A 19,543-nucleotide genomic window follows, 5' to 3' on the forward strand; every position below is an offset into this window, starting at 1 on the left:
CAATGTTTAAGTTTAATAATCTTTGTTTTGTGAGTATGAGGAACTAAACCCTTCTTAGCTAAAGGGAATTTCGAAACCATGATTATACTTGCAATATAATTTGATTACATCCAGTTGTGATTCCATAAATTGTGAATTCAATTTACTTATCTGTTTGAATTAAACTTGTTTGTGTATGTGGGTTGAGAGTGCACATTTAATTTTCATGCATAAATCTAATGATAGGATATAAGGGAGTTTCCCCTAATCGTTATGAACTTATATTCACAAGTAGTGAAGGTTGCTTGTCACAATCGCGTTAAGTATATTCTTGGCATAAGTTTCATGCAATTCATAGTTACAAGTGCCTCGTCAATGCTTATGATTTTTATATAACTTAATGATCGTATCTTTATTATGCAATTCATGTAGGGAACTTGTGAAGAATGCTTTGGGTTGTTGTATGCAATCATCCAATTCAATGAAATTCGGAAAATTTGAGGGTTAATTAGTGCAATTCACAGTTAATCTGGGGCGTTGAGATTCATGGGTATTGAAAAGCAACTGGAAATCATTGTTTGCAAGTGTGTCAAGGGTGGAGAAGAACCTCCTAGCTAGCCTATCATCCATAGTTTTACCTGAAATTCGTCCAAATTTTGCTTAGTTTACAATCTGTTTGTTTTGTTTTCAAGTTCACCAAAACCAAACCCCCTCTTTCACTTTGTTGAGTCATATTAGTTAGAACTTGATTTAGTTTGTGTTTTTAAGTGTTTTGAACCAAGTCAAAACCTATTTTCGTTCAAATTTACTCTTAGTGGCATATTTAAGTCTTTTAGCTTGTTTTGTGCTGTTTTGAGTCTTTTGAGTTGTCTTAGTTTTTTAGAGTTTAGTTTTGCATTCTTTGAGTCTAGTTTAGTGTTATAAACTTAGTTTTACGTTTTTATTCAATTTCAACTGTTTTAGCAATCCCTCCTAATCCCCGGCCTAGAACGATCCCTACTTACATTCTTTACTACAATTGACACAAGAGAGTTTAATTTGTATGCTTATAAATTTTCGCATCAAATTTTTGGCACCGTTGCCAGGGATTAGCACATTGCTAATCCCTTGTTATTTCTTTTTCATTTATTTTTGTGTGTTTTTATGTTAGTTACTGACCTTGTTTGTTTTCTTGTTTTAGGTACTAGTTTATGACTCGGAGTTCTCATCTGATTCGTGAGCATATCTTGGACTTTGACGACGATTTTAAGAGGACTTTGAGAAGGAATAGGAATCAGCAAGATCGTAACCCACCTATTCCTGAACCTGAGTTTGAAGAACATCCACTTGAAGAAAAAGAAGAAGATCCCAACATGGCTGCAGACAATCGAACAATCAAGGATCTTTCCGTTTCGGGATTGGACAATGCCGCTCCCCTATGCATCCAATACCCCATGGTTGCCCTAGGGAAGATGAACGAGTTCGAATTGAAATCAAGTTTGTTGCATCACATTCCTAAGTTCCACGGGATGTCCATGGAAGATCCTAATAAACACTTGAAGGAGTTTAAGGTTGTTTGTTCTAGTATGACTCCCGTGAATGTTGATGTGAGCATTTTGAAAATGAAGGCTTTTCCCTTTTCTCTCTTAGAAAAGGCTAAAGATTGGTTGTATGAGCTAGCCCCCGGAACTGTCACATCATGGGAGAGTATGAAACGGGCATTTTTAGAGAAGTTTTTTCCAACTTCTCGAGTCATTCTACTACGCAAAAGGATTAGTGGCATTCAGCAAAACCAAGGTAAATCATTTCCCACTTACTATAAGCGTTTTAAAACATTTGTTGCTTCATGTCCACAGCACCAGATGAAGGAGGAGCTTTTTCCTCAATATTTCTACGAAGGGCTTCTACCAATTGAACGCCAAATGCTAGACGCCTCAGCGGGATGAGCTTTGGTGGATAAAGCACCCATGGCTGCCAAAACCTTAATTGCTAATCGAGCATTGAATGCTCAATAATATGAAGGTGTTGGTCAAAGGGACACCCCACGGCAGCAAGTGAATGAGGTAAGTTCCACATCCGACATTCAATCGCAATTAGCTAATCTTACTTCCATTGTGTCTCAGATGGCCGAAAGAATGAGGATGAAAGAACCTAGTGTATGTGGTGTATGTTCTATCCAAGGACATGCCTCTGAAAAGTGCCCTCAATTGATTGAAAATGGTGGATAGGAAAGCGCCAATGCAATTGAATTTCAAGGCCACAACCAGCCAAGGAATGATCCATATTCTAATACGTACAATCCAGGTTGGAGAAACCATCCAAATTTCAAGTGGAGGGAGCCCCAACAACCCCAACAACAATGAGGCTTTAGGCAATAACCTCCGGGCTTCTATACCAAGCAATACACACCAACACAAGCCCCACAACAACCTGCCCAAAACACCTCAGGTACATCTTTAGATAATGACACACTTCTTAAGTTACTCACCAATTTGTCTCAGGGGTAAGAAAATCAAGCCAAAGCAATGCAAAACCAAGACAAAAGGGTGGACCAAATGGAGAAGCAAATTGGGCAGATTGCGGAGTTTGTAGGACAATTCAGAGAGTAAGGTAAGTTGCCTAGTTCAACCGTTGTCAACCCGAAGGGAGGATTCGAATCTGTAAAAGCCATGAGTTTGCGAAGTGAAAAACAAGTTGGATTTGATCCCCAACCGTCCAATTCACGTTCCAATGAGGTTGAAGAGTTGATAATTGAAAAGGAGGAGCAAAGCACCCCCACGGCAAGGGTGGAAACACCTTTGCCGCAGGCCCCAAAAGCTCCTAAACCATCCAATTCGGCCAACAAAGGTAAGGAAGTTCCAATTTTGATTAATTATAACGTTGTTCCTCCAAATGTACCCTTTCCTCGTAGGTTTATGCAATGAAAGAAGGAGGAGGCTGAAAAGGATATTTTGGAAACGTTTAGAAAAGTTCAAGTCAATATACCACTTTTGAATGCAATTAAGCAAGTTCCAAGGTATGCCAAGTTTTTAAAAGAACTTTGCACAACTAGGAAGAGAATTTCGAGCAAGGAGGTTGTCAAGGTAAGTGAAAATGTCTCAGCTGTTTTACAACGTAAACTACCCACTAAATGTAAGGATCCGGGTAGTTTTACCATTCCTTGTGTAATTGGTAATACTCGTTTTGAATCTGCCATGTTAGACTTAGGTGCATCCATAAATGTCATGCCTTATTCAATCTATGCATCTATGCACTTAGGCGAATTGAAAAATGATGGTGTGATTATACAATTGGCCGATCGATCTAATGCCTATCCAAAGAGAGTTTTGGAAGATGTTTTAGTGCAGGTCAATCACTTAATCTTTCCGGTGGATTTCTACATGCTTGAAATGGACGAGTCGGACCATTCTCCTACATTGCCCATCCTCCTTGGACGACCATTCATGAAAACTGCCTGTACAAAGATTGATGTGTTTAATGGAACTTTGACGATGAAATTTGATGGGGAAGTTATCAATTTCAATCTTTCAGATTCTATCAAGTATCCTAGTAAAGATCACTCATGTTTTTCTATTGATGTATTTGCTTCTTTGGCGCAAGACCAATTTGAACAATTGAATGACGATGCACTTGAATTGGTCATTGCACGAGGAATGGACATTCAAAACAATGAAGCAGTAACCATGCACCCCCACGGCATGATGATTTTTCCCTTGATGTACCCCCTAATGAAGACGTGATTGAGATGGTGGCTGCCCTCGAATCATTGCCACTACAATCTGGTAAGTTTTTGGACCCAATTTCCATTTCAGTTTCGGCTAATAAGTTACTTCCCTTAGTTGTGCAGCCACCTACACTTGAACTTAAGCCATTGCCAAGCCATTTAAAGTACGTTTTCTTAGGCGATGATGAGACAATTCCCGTCATCATCTCAAGCACACTCACGGCACAAGAGGATGACAAGTTGGTAAGGGTGCTAAGGGAGTACAAAACAGCAATTGGGTGGACATTGGCAGACATAAAGGGAATCAGTCCCACCACTTGCATGCATCACATACTTTTGGAGGAGGGGTTTAAAACATCTCGAGATGCTCAACACCGACTCAACCCTCCGATGATGGAAGTTGTGAAGAAGGAAATAATCAAGCTTTTAGATTGTGGAGTGATCTATCCGATAGTCGATGGGTTTCACCCGTTCAATGTGTTCCAAAGAAATCCGGAGTAACTCTGGTGACAAATGCTGAAAATGAGCTTGTGCCTACTCGAATCCAAACAGGTTGGAGGGTGTGTATTGATTATAGGAAGCTCAACGCCACCATTAGGAAGGACCACTTCCCTTTGTCATTCATTGATCAAATGCTTGAGAGGTTAACGGGTTATGCTTTCTATTGTTTTCTTGATGGTTATTCTGGTTATAATCAAATTGTCATAACACCTGATGACCAAGAAAAAACCACTTTCACATGCCCCTTTGGTACATTTGCTTATCGTCGCATGCCATTTGGTTTATGTAATGCACCTGCCATATTTCAAAGATGCATGATGAGCATATTTTCTGATTATGTTGAGAAAATTATTGAAGTTTTTATGGATGATTTCAGCGTTTTTGGTGATTCATTTGATGGTTGTTTGCATAATCTCAGTTTGATCTTAAAACGATGTGTTGAAACTAACCTTGTTCTCAATTGGGAAAAATGTCATTTCATAGTTAAACAAGGCATAGTTTTAGGACATATCATCTCTGATAAAGGAATGAAGGTTGATAAATCAAAGATCGATCTTGTACATCACTTACCCTCTCCTACTTCGGTTAGAGAGGTTCGTTCTTTTCTTGGACATGCAGGTTTCTATCGAAGATTTATCAAAGATTTCTCAAAGGTTTCCCAACCTCTTTGCCGTCTCCTTCAAAAAGATGTGGCGTTTGACTTCAATAAGGAGTGCACGACATCCTTCAAACAACTCAAGGAGTTGCTGACCACAGCTCCCATTATTGTTCCACCGGATTGGAGCCTTCATTTTGAGCTCATGTGGGCTGTTTTAGGACAAAGGAAGGATAAGAGGCCGCATGTCATCTACTATGCGTCACGGACGTTGAATGATGCCCAATTAAATTATTCCACAACGGAAAAAGAACTTCTTGCTGTTGTCTTTGCTTTAGATAAATTTCGATCATATTTAATTGGTACTAAAGTAATTGTTTTCACTGATCATGCAGCTCTAAAGTATTTGCTCTCCAAGAAGGAAGCCAAGCCAAGGCTAATTCGATGGATATTGCTGCTTCAAGAGTTTGAAATTGAGATTCGAGACAAAAAGGGAAGTGAAAACGTGGTGGCTGACCACCTAAGCCGTATGATGCATAATGAGGAGTCCCTACCCATTGCTGAAACGTTTCCTGATGAACAATTGATGTCCATTAAGGTAAATGAACCTTGGTATGCTGATTTGGTAAACTTTTTGATGTCTAAACAAATTCCAAGCACTCTCACTAGACACCAACATGATAAGCTCAGAAATGACGCACGGTTTTATATGTGGGATGATCCATATTTGTGGAAATATTGCCTGGATCAGATTATTCGTCGATGTGTGCATGATTCTGAGTTTCATTCCATTTTAAGCTTTTGTCATACGTATGCATGTGGTTGTCACTTTGGCACACAAAGAACAGCACTTAAGGTGTTACAATGTGGGTTCTATTGGCCTAGTATCTTTAAGGATGCTAGAATTTTTTGCTTAACATGTGATAAATGCCAAAGAACAGGAAATATAAGTGCAAGGGATCAAATGCCGCATGTTTCCATCCTCAATGTTGAATTTTTTTACGTTTGGGGTATTGATTTTATGGGTCCTTTTCCTTCCTCACATGGCTTCCTTTATATCTTACTTGTTGTGGATTATGTGTCGAAATGGGTGGAAGCAAAAGCCACTCGAACTAATGATTCTCAAGTGGTTGCAGATTTCGTTAGAACTAACCTATTTGCAAGGTTTGGAATGCCAAGAGTAATCATAAGTGATGGAGGTTCTCACTTTTGCAATCGAACCATTGAGGCACTATTGAGGAAGTACATGTTAAACATAAGGTTTCAACACCTTATCATCCTCAAACCAATGGGCAAGCCGAGGTGTCTAATAGAGAGATCAAGCAGATTCTAGAGAAGACCGTTGGGCCAAGAAAGAAGGATTGGAGCTTGCGTTTGGATGATGCATTGTGGGCGTATCGTACGGTGTACAAAACACCCATTGGGATGTCCCCATTTTGGCTTATCTATGGCAAACCATGCCATCTCCCCGTCGAATTAGAGCACAAAGCTCATTGGGCAGTCAAGAAATTCAACATGGACCTAGCTGCAGCAGGAAGTTATAGGAAACTCCAATTACATGAACTTGATGAGATAAGGAACGAGGTATATGAGAATGCCCGCATTTACAAGGAGAAGACCAAGGCTTTCCATGACAAAGTGCTTCGTGACAAAACATTCTCCATAGGGCAGAAAGTGCTATTGTTCAATTCCCGTCTACGTTTGTTTCCCGGTAAGTTACGTTCTAAATTGATTGGACCGTTTGTTATTACTAACATCTCTCCTTATGGTGAAATCCAGATTCAAAGTCTCAAAATAGGTCATGAATTCCAAGTGAACGGACACCGTTTGAAGCTTTACTACGAGCACTTTGAGGAGCATGTCGTGGATGACATCTCCCTGCATGCTGTGGGCTCTAATAGGAAATGAATGAGCTCCTCGTCCAGCTGCACGACGTTAAAGCAAGTGCTACTTGGGAGGCAACCCATGCATTCAATAAAGGAAGATATAGAAATCACTCCACTTCCAGATTTGCGTTCCTACACCCTTCTCTTTGTTGTTGTTTCTATTATGCATGTTAAGTGTGTTTATTCATTGTTTGTTTGTTTGCTTGTTTTTGTGTGAGTTCGTGCTTGAAACATTGAGAACAATGTTTGATTTAAGTGTGGGGGGGGGGGGTAAACAAGTTGTTTTGCATGAAATTCATGGGAGTTTATTCACCTATCACTTCTAATGTTGTTACTCAATGTTTTAAGTGTTTTTAGTGTGTTTTGAAATGTTTTGGTGTCATATAACAGAAAAAGAAAAAAAAATCGAAAAAAGTTTTTGAAAAATACCAAAAAGAGTTGTTTTTGTGTGTTTGTTGTGTCTTAGGGTACCTTCCAACACAATGATGAGGATTTTGGTTTTTAATTGCATGACTGTTAAAGAAAGTTACAAACATGGATGGAAGTTTGATATACTCTTTGGTTTATGCTTGGTTATAGTTATAGTTTACGAATTCACATGTAATCACAAAGGAAAAATCAGTTTTTGTAACATGCTTGAAGGAAGGAACTCAAACTAACGCTACATCCTTGAGAGACTTAAGCCTAAAACATTCTTTGGAGAGTTATTAATATGTGATGTTTTTGTTTTCTAAAGTCGTTGCATGATCTCATTATTCCTTGCTTGGTTGCTACTTAGAAGGCGTTTTATCACTTAGTTCCAAATACTAGAACTCATATCCATTTCATTCAAAACATAACATTGATTTGCATAACACATAACAAGATGAAGTTGTTTAGTGAACCAGAGCTAAAAAGCCGACCCATTCACATGTTTTGTAGGTTTAAACCCCGTTGAGCCACTGTTTAGCCTATGTTCTTTGTTAACCCACATTACCCCGACCTAGCCGAGATTAGGACTTTCCATACCCTTGTTCTTGAAGCATAGTAAAGCATGTCTTAGAGGGAATTCCTTTTGATTATGCAGAAAAACAAGTGTGGGGGAAGGGTTTTCAAAGTTTGTGTGTTTGAAAAAAAAAAAAAAAGTTGTGAAAAGAATGAAAAAGTGTTGCAAAATAAGTGAGAATAAACTCACATGTGTTGGCTGTTGAAGAAAGGGTCCAAAACTATGAATTTGACCCTAAGTAATGCATGAATCTTCCCTTGTGTTTAAAAGTTGATTTTTGCATTCAAAAGTGAATTCTAAGTGTCAATTTCATTACTTTGCTTACTATTGCTTTAAGAATGTTTGTTTTTCCTTACCTTTCTTTGTTAGCCAATACCTTTAGCCCCGTTACAAACCTCAACTTCTATATTGAGTGTTGTGTATTTCAATATGTGGAGTTTGGAATTGGTATGAGAATATGGTATCCTTGGTTCTTGCATCTAAGTAGTGGCATTCCGTTCATGAGATCATATATATACATGCATTAGTAATTCCAGAAAAGTGCTTTCTTTGTTATAACATATGTGAGTATTAGTTTTCATGTTTACATCAATCTTCTCACATATACCTAGTGTAGGGAGTGTAGACAGAAATTCTTGTGTGAAAATAAGAGAGCACCTGGTAAGGAATTAAGTGAATTCTCTAAGGCATGTTACTACATTCAAAACCTGTTTTAAATTGATTAAATGCGAGCTAGTAAGTGGTGACTGTGATTAAGTATGTGCTCGAGGGTAAAGATGATTAAAATCTAGGTGAGTAGTGATTTTTAACATGTCATGTGCATTGGAAATCCCTGAGGCAAATGTTGGAAGGTCTAGGTTATGTTTTGTTTATTTTGTTTTGCTCGAGGACTAGCAAAAGCTAAGTATGGGGGAATTTGATAGGAGCATATTAATACGACTTAGTTAGCTTGTTTCTTGGCATTTATGTTGTTAGTTCCTAGTTATTTTATTATTTTAAGCTATTTTCGTGTGTTTATAGGTCCAAAGGGCTAAAATGGCAAGAAAGTGTATTTTGGGGCATTTTGGAGCAGTTTTGGGATTGGAATGGATAGCACATGCATAGAGCAAGGTGGATGGACGAATTTGAAGACCAAAAAAGACTAGGAATGTGCTAAGAAGATGAAGGAATTAAGTCATGAAGGAGGGAAGAATTTGGAGCCATGTGTTCCCTTCCATGTCCCCTTATTGCATCAAACTTTCCCTTTCCCTTTCACTTTGTGTCATAACTTTCCCTTTCCCTTTCCCTTTCCCTTTCACTTTGTGTCATAACTTTCCATTTCTCTTTCACTTTGTGTCATAACTTTCTCTTTACCCTTTCACTTTGTGTCATAACTTTCCCTTTCCCTTTCACTTTGTGTCATAACTTTCCCTTTTCTTTTCACTTTATGTCATAACTTTCTCTTTACCCTTTCACTTTGTGTCATAACTTTCCCTTTCCCTTTCACTTTGTGTCATAACCCTTCCTTGTCCCCTATGCCTTTCCTTCTCCTATACATAAAAGCCTTTGCCACACCTTTCAAAGGATCCATCATTCACCAGATTTCATCCATCCTCCACCACAATCCATTCACCACCATACATACTTTCAGCCATTCGTCCATAAAAACTATCACTCAAACCTTCACCCAACCCTTGTGCCGCAACAAAGAAGAAGGAGAGCCCTTGGACGTGCTTGCTATTCAAGTTAGAGTTGCTGGAACGTTTTAGGTGTAATGTTTCTTTTGTTTTCAATGTTTAAGTTTAATAATCTTTGTTTTGTGAGTATGAAGAACTAAACCTTTCTTAGCTAGGGGGAATTTCGAAACCATGATTATACTTGCAATATAATTTGATTACATCCAATTGTGATTCCATAAATTGTGAATTCAATTTACTTATCTATTTGAATTAAACTTGTTTGTGTATGTGGGTTGAGAGTGCACATTTAATTTTCATGCATAAATCTAATGCTAGGATATAAGGGAGTTTCCCCTAATCGTTATGAACTTATATTCACAAGTAGTGAAGGTTGCTTGTCACAATCGCGTTAAGTATATTCTTGGCATAAGTTTCATGCAATTCATAGTTACAAGTGTTTCGTCAATGCTTATGATTTTCATAGAGCTTAATGATCATATCTTTATTATGCAATTCATGTAGGGAACTTGTGAAGAATGCTTTGGGTTGTTGTATGCAATCATCCAATTCAATGAAATTCGGAAAATCTGAGGGTTAATTAGTGCAATTCACAGTTAATCTGGGGCGTTGAGATTCATAGGTATTGAAAAGCAACTGGAAGTCATTGTTTGCAAGTGTGTCAAGGGTGGAGAAGAACCTCCTAGCTAGCCTATCATCCATAGTTTTACCTTAAATTTGTCCAAATTTTGCTTAGTTTACAATCTGTTTGTTTTGTTTTCAAGTTCACCAAAACCAAACCCCCACTTTCACTTTGTTGAGTCATATTAGTTAGAACTTGATTTAGTTTGTGTTTTTAAGTGTTTTGAACCAAGTCAAAACCTATTTTCGTTCAAATTTACTCTTAGTGGCAGATTTGAGTCTTTTAGCTTGTTTTGTGCTGTTTTGAGTCTTTTGAGTTGTCTTAGTTTTTTAGAGTTTAGTTTTGCATTCTTTAAGTCTAGTTTAGTGTTTTAAACTTAGTTTTACGTTTTTACTCAATTTCAAGTGTTTTAGCAATCCCTCCTAATCCTCGGCCTAGAACGATCCCTACTTACATTCTTTACTACAATTGACACAAGAGAGTTTAATTTGTATGCTTATATATTTTCGCATCACTAGGTTTGTAGCATGTTTTATTACATAAGACGTGGTGGGTGCTAATGTGTAGTCTTAATCATCCCCATCTAGAGACAAAAGTTGACGGAAAATAACATCAATTGTTGTGTGTTAATTGCATACAAACTCATTCATGAAACATGCTTTCAACCTGAAAACCAAACAATTAACACACAACAATTGATGTCATTTTTTGTTAGCTTTTGTCTCTGAATAGGGATGATTAAGACCTGCACATTAGCACCCACCCCCTCTTATGTAATAAAGCATGTTGTAATCTTAGGAAATAGTTGCTTAAAATCTCATAAAAGTTTTTTTCTTCCAAGGAAAGGGTTGTCATACATCAAGTACTTGGAAGATTAAAATAAATTGCAAATGAGCCTAATTGTCCTAGAGAACTACAATATTTTGGGAAAATGTCTGAAGCTCCTAATCGTGGATGAGTCACCGAAAAGTGATCATTTCAAAGATCATTCAAAGGCAAAGGTTGCACACCACTTTTGTTGTGCAAGAGGTTGAAGCAGAAGGATGAACAATGAACCTATAAAAGTTCAAGAGGAAAAACTGAGTGGCTGACTAAGTAAATGGAGGACCAAAGTTTAATGATGGGAATCAACCCCAACTAAAAAGTGCATTCACATTCACACGATCACCTTACTTGTACTGATGGTCAAGGACTTCTAAGGAGAAAACATTTAATGCGTCAAAATTCTGACAAACTCTACCTCAATTTACGACAACTACAAAACAAGCACGACTTCAACTATTATTCTGTCTCACCAATTTATATCATTCAATTGATGTACAAAACGGTAATCAAATCTTGACAATTACTAGTTAACTACTAAATGATTTAACAAGTTAAAAGAAAGATGGTGCATTGATACCAGTCCCAAAAGGACAATTTATAGATATAGAAGTTTTAATATATTTCATGCCTAAAGAATGATAGACGTATATGTTCTAATGGTTCAACACTTCAACTCCCTAAAAGTGGAGATTAAAAATCCAAGCTTTATAACACTTTAGAGGAGGTTATGATCCACATTCTCTAAACAATTCATCTTATAAGAGATGATTGTCCTATAAGAGACAATGTAAGCCCCTGAAGAGGCAAGGATATCCAAAGCAATGAAACGCTTATAAAGTATTCATCTATATGCACATGAGAATTGTGGGATCATGAATTAATGCTAATCAATAATAATTCTGGTTTTACAGTAGTTACTAGAATCATCAATGAGTAATGTTGTTATTGAGTCACGTTCTTGCGTTAAACGTCGATGAAAAATTACTAGCCAAAATGGAAAGAGGCAATTCCATTACAATTTAGTATGAACATGGAGAAATGGACCTATAGTACAAATCTTTAAAGATGTTAAACACAAAATGTTATATATAGGCAATTGTGATACAATGAAATGCACTCACATGATAGGTTTCTAGTTGAAACCTAAAATAGTGATATACTTTAGTAAACATGATTTCCCATTTATGAAATGAGTTCACTTCATTTCATATGAATGGAGAGTTATATATGATACGAAGAGTTATGAAATGATGGAAGCATATATCCATAAGTAATTCCATATAGTATGCATTAAAGCAAATTGCTTTGTATAAATTCCAAAGGATAATGTGTCATGAAGAGTAGAAAATTTTGAAGGATTCAAAAGCAAGCCCTGGAAGGGTAAAGCACAAATTATATACTCAACGCCAATTGATGATATAAATTACCTTAGTGAATACTTTTATTATGATATGGTTGCAACATACTAAACCTTTTGCAAGAGTAGATACTATATTGGGACACTTAAAGAGACTATAAAGATTATAAAGTATTGAAAGACAAATATTGTGTCAAACTACAAATCGAGCAACATGTCCACATGGGCGCTATGTCATTAGTTAACGGAGATTCTGATGGAAAATTTAACGGATGTAGGAAAGTGTCCCAGAATTATAAGTTTAGGTGCCACATTGAGACGAAAAAAATTTGATGTATGAAATGTTGAAAACCAAGAAACTTCAGAGTAATAAACTGAGATTAACCCTAACTTTTTAATGCATGGTCCCATTGACAACATAGGGTGAAAACTAACTATGGGGCCCAATATAAAAATAAAGTAAAGATTTGACATATCCTTTGAGAATGAAGAAGATTTAACATCGATATTCAATTGGCCTTACCAACAATTAAATAAAATTTTGACATATTATATTTGACATCTTATTTGGATATGCTCTTAAATTTAATAGCATACTTCTGAATATGCAAAATTATTATCTTATTAACAACGAACATATTTTGATTCCTATGGTAGTAATGTATAAACAAAGAGGGAATAAGAAAAAATGGTATTTCTTCGTTTATATTCTTCAGCTTTCACTATGCCATATCTCGTCAGATTCAAGACCCAGGAATCACTGAAGCTATTTTTTGTCGAACAAAACCAGGTTATACGGGTAGTCAGTGTCGCAAGAGATGGTAGATAGGTGGTTCATGGGCAAGGGCGGATTCAACTTGGGGCAAGGTGGGTCATCCAAGTTTAGAAATCCTCCATGAAAGAGCTTGGTGATGCCCTTTGAAAATTTGCGATGCTCTTGAAAGTTGCCCTTTAACTGCTTGATGAATTGCCTCTATAGGTATTGGGCAGGGTAGTTGCTAGCCTTATGCCTTTGTATGCGTTGCTATGGGCATCTTTCGATAGGCTCACTCGGCATATGTTGGCATGTTTGCCCAAAAGTTATTAACATCAGTTGACATGCTCAGTCAGAAGTTGTTGACATCTTTCGTCGGGTGTGCAATATGACTTGGCAAATGACCTCATGCCTACTAAGGCTCGATGTATGCTAATTTGCATGTTATTCCATCCAAAAATTTTGCGCCCCTATTCTTATTGTTCCTCCCAATAATATTTCTTGGATCCGCCACTGCTAATGGGGAGGATAAAGAGATTATGAAAAATATAAATATGGTTATTATTGTACTTTAAAAAGTTTCATTAAACTGCTCTCCACCTCTTTCAAATTCAGTTTGCGCAGAAGCTTTTTCAAGTTACCTTCAAGGTAGCTTTTTCACACCACAACTTTTTCAAAAAGTAGAGGTTAGGTCACTTACCAAAGAAAAATACTAGAGACCATCGTTTTAGACCATATTTTATAAATCAAATTACGTGATGGTTGATGGTTGGATTTCATTTTAATGATTTAAAAAAAAAAAGAATTCAACCATTAATCGCCACATCATGTAGTTTACAAGTATGGTCTCTTTAACATGGCCAAACATTTTATCAACTAAAACATTTTTATAGGGTAGAAAGCTCGCCCAGATAAGCAAATTATCCTAAACTAGGTAGCACCGGCATTGGAGAATTCTTGAATATAGTAATACGAATCTGTACTTATAAACGCACTGGAATGATTTATACCGTGTTTGGCCAGGTTAGGACCAACAAATTTGGAGCTTTTCTTCTTCCTTTTCGTTTTATTTTTTTAATGAACAATTGGAACATGGAAATGGACTAATGGTCATGGCGGTGGAAAATTCCAGCCAAATGCTCCGTTTGCACTTGTTTCGTTGCTCTATATTAGTCTTTTTTTATTAAGAAGGAATATTCTAATTGTCTTCATATTATCACTTCTTAATTACAAGTTCGTTCATTTCCTTTTCATAATTAGGTTCTTTCAATATTTAAGTGGTATTTATGGGACCCTATCTATTTGGACCTCGGGAATGTGAGGAATTGATGAGAGTTGTAGTCAGAAAGTTAAAGAACCTTGCATAAACTTATAAAAAGTTGGGTTAGTCTTTCATTACAAATACGTTTAGGATGGAACCCCACCTTTTGTAAGAGAACGTACATTTTGGTGAATACTATGAAGTTGATAGTACTACCCTTGAGTTTATTCCACCACCAACTCAAGATTTTGAAATAGAAAGTTCAATCCGAGATAAACAAAAAAACAACAAACTTCTCTATCCCATGAAAGAATAACGAAGAATACGATACATGGAAGTTTTTCTCGAGATTAACCCTTAACTAGTAAACTTAGTGGTTGTATTAATTCCAAACCTTTGTATCTAGAAGTAAGATCTCTAGTGAACCGTATGGTAAAATGTTCACAGTTATACAGAAGCTAAAATGTGATTCATAGTTCGGTTCATGGCAGCTCATCTTGTCACCAATGGCATCGACATTGTAAACCCTAAAATACATAAAATTAGGTCGGAAAAACAGGAACGCGAGATGGAAAATGTCGAGTGAGAACTGAAATACATATAATTAGGTTTAGATTTACATTTTATTACAGTCACACGAACAGATGACACAAGAATACTCACTAATTTCTCCTTTGCTTCGAAAAAAGCAGACCAAATTGAGAAGCAACTCGTTTAGAATCAATATACCTTCTCTTGAACGTCATCATAAATGTTTTAACATTTACAATCCTACTTTACAAGATTGACAGGGTGCAAATGAAGGAATCAGTGAAAGTACTCACTGCACTACTATTTTACCTCAGAGCAATTATTTGCGTCTACGGGTTCTTTCAAGCAGCTAGATATTGCCATCACCGCAGATTCAATCGCTCCATCTTCTCCCTGTTCCATCCAGCAGGTACAATCATATTATTTTCTCAAGAAAATCTTGTGCATTGCAATGCAAACAACCACATAACAACTTCAGTTATCTAAAGCAATAGGGCCCTAACTTCTTCACCTTCTCTTTCCAGTAAAACATATTTCCATACTTCCCTGCCAAGCGGCTCCAAAAGCTGCGTGGAACATCTAGATCAACTGAAGCTCCCACGTTGAAGTTTAGTATATTGCCTGCTCAAAGAGATCAAGAGACACATTAATTAACCTAGGAAAGAAAAGCGTAAATATAACAGATCAGATCAGTGAGTATGAGTTCAATACCAAAGGTCGGATCAGCAACAAAGACAATAGTTCTATCATCCACTTGCCAGAAATCTTTAATCGCTAAACCTGCAAAAAGTTGGAAAACAAAACTGTAAAAACCATGTAAATGTGATATTCTCAGACAGTATCTCAAACATAATCTAATTTACGATCTGGCAACCTGACGTGTTAGACTGCATGACACGAGAACATTTTCTCGCGTCAATCCATATTTGAAACAAGAAAACAAAAGCAAACTACTCTGCTTGGTGAATGCCAAAGCCTTACAAAACATTGAGCAAACCTGGTGTGTCAGGATAGTTCTGGGCAAGAACCCTCAGCTTGTATCCAGTATACTTCTCTATATCAGCAATCTCTTCGGCTAGTCTTTTCTCCTGGAAAAATTTTACCATACATAACATACTTGAGCTCAATTTAATTCTCTGATTTCATTCCGAATGTTTAAAAATAAAAGAAAAAAAATCCCATTTCCCAATATAACTTACATGCAAGTTTTCCACTTTTCCAACCCAAAAATCTAAGAAAAACAAATGAAAAACCGAAAGGGAAATTCTATTTGAATACATGTTTTGTATCTCTACACCCAACTTAAATTTTTAAGTGAAGTGACTTTTTCTACACTATTTTACAATTACCATCAAGGACAAGATGCAACTAAAATTAAATTTAAAATTTATCAATACATCCTCATCAACAGAAACCAAACCCTCACACAATCTCTTCAACCCACAGTCCATTCTCGCTAAAACCCTCACCGGCTCTACCTCCAATTAAAATAACGGAATAACCAACAGATTGTCCCAAGCCATACAAAATTCGACCTGTAATAAAATACTCTATAGCGAGGCAAAGGGTAAATGTGCAACAACAACAACAAGGCCTTATCCCACTAAGTGGGGTTGGCTATATGAATCCTAGAACGCCATTGCACTCGGTTTTGTGTCATGTCTTCCGTTAGATCCAAGTAGTCCAAGTTTTTTCTTAGAGTCTCTGTCCAGACCCAACTTACATAGGGACATTGATCAAGACCCAGCTTGTAGAGATTCGGATGTAACAATGGTTGAATGTATAAATTTGTTAAATCGGCAACAATGGTTATATATGAATATGTTCTAAATTGGCAAGACAGAAAACCTAGTTAGTTAAGAACATTTAAACACACAAGAATTCAATGAACTCAAACTAACTACGCAGAACACTACTACATTCATGGTCATTGAATCAAGAACATAAGTGAGTCAACAGAAACCAAAGCATACAAACCAAAAAACGGACCTGGCCATCAGAGAGGAAGCCAGCTACATCAATTACAGGGCTAAACTCTTTGGGAAGCAATTCTGGTTTGTTCACTCCAACTTTTGCCTCTGCAATTCCTGCTCCTACACAAAGATAAAAGGAGTTTTTACATTCCTGGTGTTCTATGTTATATTATATACAAAAACAGAAAAGGATAACAAAAACATGGAAAGGCTTGCCTGACCTGAGAGAGAGACTCCGAGAGTGAGAGCCCCTGAGAGCACTAAATTTAAAGACTTGGACCGGAACTCCGAGACCCAGTTGTTGGAATTGGCTGTGGGCTTTTGGGTTGAAGGGAGATGATGAGACGACGTAGTGACAGTGATGGATGGTTTGAATGCAGGACGTGAGGTTGGGTGGGAAGTGGGCGACGGACATGGCGGATGGAGATATGCCATGGTTTCCTGGTTCTGTTCTGGCACCGTGGCAGCTGAAAAGGTTGTGGATAATGGGATGTTAATCTTTTTCTTTTATTTTTAGTGTAATTTTCACATGGTAGTGGCAAGTTCCCTTAATTTGGAATTTGGGTATGGTTTCAATGTTACGTATGATTTAATATTACTGTTGGCTTGGCCGTCAGAATTAGTTTTTTTTAACTGTTTAGATCTTCTATTTTCACTAACGTACTATTGAATGATATAGGAATGAATGAATGACTAATGTTTCATATTAACGTCTCCTACCATTCGTTTGGATAATTATTTCGTCAAAATTGAGAATGAACTTTTGTTCTTAAAAGTCTCAATTCATTGTAAGTGATCATTTACCATAATGGTGGAAAGATGTTGAGCTCTTGCATGACGGCGTAGGTTCAAATCTTGTTGATGGCTAATCTAAAATCTAATTTAACAACAAAATCTATCATTTGACCCAAAAAAAATATTTTTTTTAAAAAAAAAAAAGTTTCAATTCATCTTCTTCTTTTTCTTTCTCAAAACTAATTTACTAGAATTCCAAGTAGTTATGTGAAATTAAACTTTGATGCGCCACCATTTCCGTTGCGGAGGCCGTTATGGTTGGCTTCTGAATTTCAACATATCAATTGGAAGCATATTGATAGGGAGGCTAATTTCGTGGTGGACGCATTAGCTCATATGGGCCTCAATGTTGCCAACCCACATTTTTGGGATTTTTGTCTTCCGATTTCGGCTATGGAGGCTTTTAATTTTGATTGTATAGAAAACGGTTGTATTAGAGGTTTTAAGTTTTAATCAATTTATTCTTCATCAAAAAGAAAAAAACTAAATAAACTTGCGAGTGTAACATTTTTTAACATAATATGCCCTCATAAGTTGGTCATATGCATTGCACCATGTGATGATTTAACGGAACCATGAAAATTTAGGGGCCTCAAAATCTATTTCAATGTTCAAAGAGGAGTGAAATAACATCCAAAATTCATGGGGCATTACTATGTTTTTCGTTTATTTATTTATTAATAATTTTGTCCACGAGATCACATGTGGTTCAATATCCTAGTAGATAGAATGTTAAATTTATACTCATGCGTCTCATGTTTAAAACTCTTCATTTCCAAAATAGCATAATAATTTCAAACCCTTCCTCTCTCTTATATAAATTGAAAGAAAAAAAACAAATTTCTCGTACACGAAATTTGAGTTGAAAAAGAGCTTATTTAAATAAATTGGAGACCGAGAATAGCTAGACTAGTAGACTGGCTATATTCCAACGTCATATTTTACTTATCTTATGTGATTTGTAAGTGAATGCAATTATCCAAAATTTTACGGGTTTTTGCATATGATCCAATATCCTAATTAATAAAGTGTGTTGTGTTTCTAGCATGCATCTCGAGTTCAAAACTCCTCTTCTCCTAAATTAATGTAATACTTTCAATGAAGTCATGGATTCCATGGAAAGGATTCAGAACTGCTTGGCAAGAAAATGAGAAAGCTCAAAGCCTCAAGGTGAATAGCCTAGATCCACTAACCTTTGATCACAACCTCTGTAAAGCAAATCCCAGTCCCTTTTTTTTTCTTTTTTTTTTGAGTACGACGATATATTTTTACACTAAGAGGAAAGGGGATTTCGGCTAAGCGACACACTAGGCAACCGAATTTGGTATCAAATTCGTCATCCACGATATTTGAACTTAAGACCTCTCATTTACAAGTGAAGAGGAATACCACCAGTGACTGAGTAGCAATCCCAGTCCCTTTTTACCAAGTGCATTTAATCTTAGGACCTAAGCTAGAGGACTTCAATGACACTCTAAGGACTTTTGTCCTTGGGGAAGTTAAGGGAGGGGTTCATTCCCTTAAACGTTAGGACAATAATCCTTTCTATTACCACATTATGCAAACAGGAAGCCTGAGGTTAAGTGGCAATCTTCTCAATCAAAACACTACTAAGAACCCTTATAAGACTTACATCATTCACTTGTCCAGAAGAGAACGAAGCTGAATCCTGTAGTAACGCAGCTACGAGAGTTCTCCAAGCAAATTTTTAGCAGAAAAGTTCTCACATACCGTCTTAATCGCACAGCTAATTACCCAAAATAATGCTTTTCAAGCTAAACAATTTTTCCCCCACCTACCAATTCACAAAATGTAACAAATAGCTTGCAATGTGCTAGCAATCAAGATAGTTTTGCATTACCTTATGAAACTTTTATCCCGAAAAGGCCAGCATCATGTCTGAATAAGAATGACAAAATATGTTACGATGCTTGTCAAATATCGTTACAAATGCAGAGATTCAAAGGAAATGATTTTTGCAAACCACTTTTCCGCACGCCCGTGTTTATTTATGTTCCTGGATTCCAAGGCAATGGGCGTGCGGAAATCATTTTCAAACTCAATCACCTGCAGAAAAAATGATCACATCACACAACTCAA

General features: G+C 36.8%; 1 protein-coding gene across 3 annotated transcripts; it reads right to left on the reverse strand.

Annotated features, from left to right (window-relative positions):
* Positions 1 to 14,713: 14,713 nt before the first annotated feature.
* On the reverse strand, positions 14,714 to 19,510 carry LOC103450036 (thylakoid lumenal 15.0 kDa protein 2, chloroplastic). 3 transcript variants are annotated; one of them, XM_070810016.1, is made up of 7 exons: positions 19,305 to 19,510; positions 16,870 to 17,115; positions 16,665 to 16,768; positions 15,673 to 15,763; positions 15,387 to 15,455; positions 15,187 to 15,296; positions 14,714 to 15,068 (listed from the first exon to the last, which is right to left on the reverse strand). In XM_070810016.1, the coding sequence occupies exons 2-7, from the start codon at positions 17,081 to 17,083 to the stop codon at positions 14,976 to 14,978; spliced, it is 681 nt and encodes a 226-aa protein (XP_070666117.1). In that variant the 5' UTR covers positions 17,084 to 17,115; positions 19,305 to 19,510; the 3' UTR covers positions 14,714 to 14,975. The 3 variants fall into 3 exon arrangements, with proteins under 3 accessions (XP_070666117.1, XP_008387571.1, XP_008387572.1); XM_008389349.4 differs by lacking the exon at positions 19,305 to 19,510 and having other exon boundaries at positions 16,870 to 17,276; XM_008389350.4 differs by lacking the exon at positions 19,305 to 19,510 and having other exon boundaries at positions 16,665 to 16,762; positions 16,870 to 17,184.
* Positions 19,511 to 19,543: the final 33 nt, after the last annotated feature.

Source organism: Malus domestica, chromosome 12, assembly GCF_042453785.1.
Source record: "Malus domestica chromosome 12, GDT2T_hap1".
NCBI lineage: Eukaryota > Viridiplantae > Streptophyta > Magnoliopsida > Rosales > Rosaceae > Malus > Malus domestica.